This window comes from Mizuhopecten yessoensis, unplaced genomic scaffold, assembly GCF_002113885.1.
Source record: "Mizuhopecten yessoensis strain PY_sf001 unplaced genomic scaffold, ASM211388v2 scaffold4819, whole genome shotgun sequence".
Taxonomy (NCBI): domain Eukaryota; kingdom Metazoa; phylum Mollusca; class Bivalvia; order Pectinida; family Pectinidae; genus Mizuhopecten; species Mizuhopecten yessoensis.
The window spans coordinates 540,460-547,239 of record NW_018405737.1 but is presented as its reverse complement, the minus strand read 5'-3'; the positions used below and the strand labels follow the sequence as shown (position 1 = coordinate 547,239).

At 36.3% G+C, this 6,780-nt stretch overlaps 2 protein-coding genes across 3 annotated transcripts in view; both read left to right on the top strand.

Annotated features, from left to right (window-relative positions):
* The window catches only part of LOC110449769 (monocarboxylate transporter 9-like), a 68,578-nt gene that overhangs the window by 49,836 nt on the left and 11,962 nt on the right, over positions 1-6,780 (top strand). Inside the window, exon 1 of one of the 2 annotated variants that reach the window (XM_021496826.1) lies at positions 3,916-4,000. The exons of the other annotated variant lie outside the window; for it this stretch is intronic. The gene's annotated coding sequence lies outside the window, so the exon portion shown is untranslated. Of the gene's footprint in view, positions 1-3,915; positions 4,001-6,780 lie in introns of those variants that run through there. 2 annotated transcript variants of the gene reach the window in all.
* LOC110449771 lies at positions 517-3,534 on the top strand. The gene is made up of 5 exons (XM_021496830.1): positions 517-726; positions 1,190-1,267; positions 1,448-1,619; positions 1,834-1,928; positions 2,154-3,534. The coding sequence occupies exons 1-5, from the start codon at positions 612-614 to the stop codon at positions 2,660-2,662; spliced, it is 969 nt and encodes a 322-aa protein (XP_021352505.1). The 5' UTR covers positions 517-611; the 3' UTR covers positions 2,663-3,534.

The following is a 6,780-nucleotide window of genomic DNA, read 5'->3' as shown; positions in this document are numbered from 1 at the left end:
ACCTCTAGCGCTAGCTGTGCAAGTAAATTATCTGTCAGCCATCCTACCACAAAGACCTATCCTGCCAGCTGTATGCTACAACCTTTTATAGAATATTGGAGAATAAATAATAAGCGATGTATGAATGTTGAAATAAAATAAAATTCATCATTGAAATTTGTTTCCATATCAATATTTCACAGATAATTCTAGAAGTAATGGAGTATGTATTGCACTCGCTGTTTTTGGTATGGAAATCCTACGGAAATCACACATTCAACATGTATCTTTTTATAACACAGTAAATCCACAACCTTAATCAAGATACCGTCCGTGTCATCTTGAACAGCCAAGATACGCATTTCGGTATAAGAGGTGATATTCCGATATGAATAAACAGTTTTAAGGTTACTCGACACATCGTCATCAGCGGCCATTTTCATGACGTACTTCCGAAAAAAGTACAACGGACCGAATATTTCCGAGCGAAATGTGCCCATACACCGTTAAAAGTAACTCTCCAGCTTTGAAAAATACAAAAACATACTCAATCACTTGAACGCTTTACAATAATGTCGTTTTCGCCACTGTTTTGAAAGAACCGAAGAAACACTGATTGTGTTACGTTGCTAATGTCCACAATTGCTCTAGAAATGGACAGAGATAACCACGGCAAATTCACTTCAGGAAACAATGTCAGTGAACTGGACAATAACCATGTGCACCATGACCATGCATACACTAAATGTAAGTTTGTTTAGCATGCCAGTTATCGAGACAATACAAATACCGGTCCATTTTATATTTTATCAGTATAGCATATGTGTGATCGTTACGTGACCCAGTGCATCAAGCAAACAAAATATGGAAAGTATAGAAATGAGCGGTATATAGTTGTGCTATCTTGATATCACTGGGAAAATATTATGAAGCAGTCGAAAATTATATGAGTCCAATAACGTAATTTACAAATACAATACAATCGCTGGAGAATTATATCATGTTAGGCCCTAGATATTTTATAATGCATTTGTTCCATGTGTATTGTTTAATGTTCAATTCTACATAGAGTTCATAAACCCAGTATTTATTTAATAAGATAAGAATATATTACAGTGCCAATATCACCTATTCTACACATATTTCAATGCAAATATAAATGATATATGTCAGGTGTCCATTGATTCAGTGATGTATACATTTATTTTAGATGATTATCCAACTGATAATTATGTAACGGATGATGATGAACAAGATGATGATGATGATGATTATTCTGATGAAAATGGTATGTTACATAAATGTATGTAAATTTAATCATGTAAAGTAGAGAAATAAATGTTCACTTGTAAATTTCTAAGCTTATATACTAAAACATGTCATTTTTGTTTTGTTTTTTATTCACCAGTAATTATGTTATGATATATTAAGAATATCAATGTTGATTTAATTTTGGTTTAATTTAAAGCCCTTATTTATTGTGGAATTGGAGAAACTACAATCAACAAAATTCTTGCTGCTCTAAATATTCCCAAGATTTCTGCAACAACTTTAAAAAGGAGAGAGAGAGAAGCAGGAACAGCTTTAGAATCTGTGGCGGAGACTACATGTGATGAAGCCTTACAAAAAGAGCAACATAGGTAAGAAGGTTCTCATTTAATGATAAATTAATATGAAATGACATTCCATATTAGGAATGTGAGGGCTGTACATGTTTTATGTTGTTATTTTCTTGTATAAATAGCTGATTGGCATGTACGTGTCGTAAGGACATTATGGTGTTATTCCAAGCTGCTTCCCTGTTACTAGTACTGTGTGCAATTTATATTTGATGTTTATTGTCTCCCTTTTCAGAACCGATCAAAATGGTGAAGACATAGAAAAATCTGTTTCATATGATGCAGGATGGCAAACACGTGGGAGTGGTAGAAATTATGCAAGTCTCTCTGGTAAGACCAAAACATAATATATTTAGCACAGTTTTTATATAGTTTTAATACTTTTCCATATTTCAATAACATTAAATTCAAATAAAGGTTCTAATACATAATTTTTTTGATGTTATTAAAAATGAGAATTGAGCAAAAGTATTGGTTGATGGTATTGTCACTATGTTCTTCATGTATTTCCCAAGTTTTGTTTATAGGGTTTCTAATGGCTACATTTAATTGTAGGACATGGATCTATGATAGGAGGAGAAACAGGAAAAGTTGTTGCTTATGCAGTTAGGTGCAAGCAGTGTCGCTTTTGTGATGTTGCTGCTAGAACAAATACCGAAGTAACAGAACATGATTGTAGAAAGAATTGGTCGTCATCATCCAAGGCAATGGAAGCTGACATGGCGGTAACTATGCTGCAAGACCTAGATAAGAAGGGCTACCATGTTGACAACATAGTGATGGATAACGATACAACTACACATGCTAAAGCAAAGACATTATTTGATCCATTTCTCAAGGAATGTTCAGATTTCAATCACACAAAGAAAAACTTCACTAGTAAGCTTTATGAACTGAAAAAGGAGAAAAAATACACCCTCTTGGGCCCAAAGACAATCAAACATTTAAGTAAATGTTTTGCATATGCTGTTAAATCAAATACAGACAATCCTGAGAGTTTAAAATCTGGACTAAAAGCTATACCATCTCATGTGTTTGGTGACCATCAACTGAGCCTCTTTTAGATATACTGTCACAGTATATGATTACAAAAATTGCCTAGTCAGGACTCTCATATAACCACTTGAAACTTGCTTTTGAAAGGGGAGGATCAGAAGGTCTTGAAAATGTATTAAAAGAAAAAAATTCATTTAATGTTGTAAGAGTGACAAAAAACAAGGCTATCGTGAACAAAATTATTGATCATTTTTCTCCCTAAATTATATTTATTGGTAAATTGTATAAAACCTGTTTACATCAAATATTTTGTTTTCATCAATTTTTCACAATATATTAACTTTTCGTTGTATGCACAAAAAAGTATACAAACAAAGCATAATCAAGTGCATATTTGACTCAAACTCCATGCTTGTTGGTAATATGTTTTGAATTTTTGTTTTTTGAATATAGTTTCTGGTGTGTTTGTGCCAAAACATCAGATTATTTGTATCATATTTATTGTACTTTTGCTAAGATCATCAATGTATATTGTTTGTCTATTTTGAAACATTATAGTTAATTGTTATAAATCATTGTTTATTTCATTTGGGAACAAAAAGTTATGGTTTGGAAAGTGCACTGGCTAAAACTGCCATATGAAAAAAAGTTCCTGTTTAATCAAGAAAGATAACTCTCAAAAGGAAATTTCAATGTCATAATTGTTCAATTTTGAAAATATCTAATTCATTATTCATTTATCATTCAATTTAACAGTGTTCATTAATAGTATGATATTTGTAGAATATGTTACAGACAAAATTATACATATTTGACCGTCAGTTTGGGAGAAATTCCCGTTTTTGATGTTTTTGTGTTATTTTGTTGAAAAAAGAAATAGTTCCAAATACAATTTTGAAACTTTTTTTACTTGTCCTTATTTGTTACGTGAACATGCATAATTATGCAGCCTCCAAAAAGTTGAGAACATTTGATTTTGAAAAATCGGCATTTTCCATGGTTTTGGGGGGAAAAAAATATGACCTTGCCGGATGCTATATTAAGGTCACGGAAGTTATTGGGTAATCATAGGAAACACAATAGTTAGATTTCAATGGTTTTTATCCATTTTTTCGTGGTGTGTTGAGCCACCTTAAGTCATATCAGCAAGCGCGACTGAAAACGTTTTAACACTTAGTCATGTGGAAAGAACTTCCCTTACCTATAGGTAAATACACACATTGTATAAAGATTTGTTATTTATTCAGTTATACGATATGTTGTTATTTAAGTTACCCGATACAATTTCTTGGGCTGTTATGCAAGAGAATGTATCGCTTTACTTTTCTTGAGTGCAGGGGCATAAGGGACACTACTCTAGCTTGTTACCCTTCCTCTCCAGAAATCCAGCGGATTGACCGGAGCAAGTAAGTTCGCTAGTGCTAATAACATACTCTTGGCAACTTGTCTCCGTTGATGTACGTGCATGGCAAAAACTATGTTAATGAATTACAATTATGCCATAACATCATTCGTTCTCAGTTAGTATAAGATATGCAGAGATTCAGGAAACAAATGATGTGCTTCCTGTCGACATTCTTTACGTCCAGTGCATTTATAAAGAGGACCTACCCACTCTTTGTACAAGAAATACTTAAATGGACATCACGTGAAGACCCATTTTTTTTTAATGAATGTATATATTGTATGCACTTCCACTTATGTTACCACTTCCACTTATGTTACCACGCTATCCCCATATTCATAGTCCGTTCCAAATGTCCAGTTTGACTACTTGAATTGTTCGGGAAAGCCCTGCTAAAAATAGCGCCGATAACGACACCTGACTCGGCAGTAAACACAAGTGGTCTGAGCGAGATGAAACGGTTTCCAGAGGGGCCCCCAGAGAGGGGCCGTCAGGCAACTGCAACTTCTTACCGCGCTATGAAACCAAGTATTATGATTTCTGAGTCCGTATTCAAACTTATTGAACAGTAATTATTCATCATTAGAAGTTAATTGCACGCTTGCCAATATTCAGAATTTAAATTTATCTAGCTTTAAACATATTTGTTGCCAATAAAATTGAACAAGGGATGGGGCACAAGTTTTTACAATTTATCACAGCCTTCTCCCGTCATACATTTACAATTAAATGTCAACAATGATAATAGGCATAAACATAAAGTAGATATTTATAAATATATATTGCAATTTAGTACCAGAATGTGACCGGTACAGATGGTACGGGGCTAAACATGTACACCTTCCCTCAACCATGGGACAAACCTTTCTGGTGTTTTTTTTATATATATTGCCGGGGCAGAGGAGGCCGGGTATTCATATTAGTACTAATTTAAATCTTGCATGTAAAACCAAAAATAATCGTTTAATTCAGCAATATAATCAAATCATACCATTTTACTGAACCCGTTAATATTATAAATTATGTAAATCTAATAGCGAACGTATCTTGATGACCCCGAAAATACGCTGTGGGCCTTCACAACAGTTATCCCTTGGAGGGCCTCATGGCAACATCAAACTAACCAGTCACTTATCCCTTCCTTTCGCATAAACCACTGTATAATCATAGAAACACAAAGTAAACTCTCTCCGATAAATGCCCATTAACATATTAAACAAAGTTCATCTGTGTTCAAACCCAGACAAAGATACTAGCGAGCTTAATAGTTTTAGATATTTATTCATAACATAAACAGCGCTAGCATTTCTGTCGATTCCATTTCAGCTTAACCGGCTATCCGGAAGAATACATGCACCGTACTAACTGCTAGAGCAGTTATTTTCTCCTTTGAATACTGCCCACCTGCAATAATGATTCCGTAACGTACTCCTTGCGCTATCTTTTGACCATTTTGCAACTTTTCGTTTCGTAGCTGACACGTTACAACACTTTTCTTTCGCTTACTTCACACGGTCAGTCATTTTGTTTACAAAGAAATGGTGTGTTATGCGCATGCGGTAGTAGAGGGAAATCCCTGAACAAACGTCGTCCGTCCGTCCGTCAACTTTTCCTTTATACGCTACTAGTCATGAACGACTGAGCAGATTTTGACCAAATGTGGTCAGAAGCATCCTTGGGGGAAGGGGACCAAATTTTGTATAAATGGTGGGTCTGGCAACCCTGGGGGCTGAGGGGCGGGGCCAAATAGGGTAAATATAGCAAATTCTTTAACATCCTTCTTCTTCTGTAGGAATGAAAGGATTTGTTCCATATTTGGTCTGAGGCATCCTTGGGTGAAGGAGAACCAATTTTGTATAAACCGTGGGTGTGTGGGTCCCAGGGGCCTGAGAGGCCGGGCCAAATAGGGGAAACATAGCAAATTATTCTTTAAAATCCTTCTTCTTCTGTAGGAATGAAAGAATTTGGTCCATATTTGGTGTGGAGCATCCTTGGGTAAAGGGGAACCAATTTTGTATAAACAGTGGGCCTGGCCCCCCTGGGGGCTGAGGGGCGGGGCCCAATAGGGAGGGGAAATATAGCAAATTCTTTAAAATCCTTCTCCTTCTGTAGGAATGAGGGGATTTTGTCCATATTTGGTCTGAAGCATCCTTAGGTAAAGGGGAACCAGTTTTGTATAAACCGTGAGTATGGCCCCCCAGGGGCCTGAGAGGCGGGGCCCAATAGGGGGAACATAGCAGATTATTCTTTAAAATCCTTCTTCTGTATGAATTGGTCCATATTTGGTGTGGAACATCCTTGGTAAAGGGGAACCAATTTTGTATAAACGGTTGGTGTGTCCCCTCTGGGACCTGAGGGGCGGGGCACAATAGGGGGAATATAGGTAAAACCTTTATAATCCGAATTCTACCATAGGGCAGAAGGGAGGGGCCCAATAGGGGAAACATTGCAAATTCTTCAAAATCCTTCTTCTTCTGTAGGAAAGACAGGACTTTGTCCAAATTTGGTATGAAGCAGCCTTGGGTGAAGGGGAAACAATTTTGTATAAGCAGTGGGTGTGGTCTCCCAGGGGGCAGAAGGGCGGGGCTCAATTGGAGAAATAGAGTTAAAACCTTTGAAACCCTACTCCAACCATCGGGATTATGGGATTTTATCCTTATTTAGTCTAGAGCATCAATGGACCAAGGGGACTCAATTTTGTATAATTGGTGGGTATGACCCCCCCTAGGTTGCATAGGGGTGGGGCTCTGTTTGAAGTTTGTTCTCGCCATATCTCAAGTA

Bases quoted from the DNA above. Each gene is read 5' to 3' on its own strand.
- LOC110449771 (XM_021496830.1), top strand. From the start codon at position 612: ATGTCCACAATTGCTCTAGAAATGGACAGAGATAACCACGGCAAATTC. The intron at 1,620-1,833 runs GTAAGAAGGTTC...CTCCCTTTTCAG, and splicing joins TTACAAAAAGAGCAACATAG to AACCGATCAAAATGGTGAAG. The intron at 1,929-2,153 runs GTAAGACCAAAA...ATTTAATTGTAG, and splicing joins AAATTATGCAAGTCTCTCTG to GACATGGATCTATGATAGGA.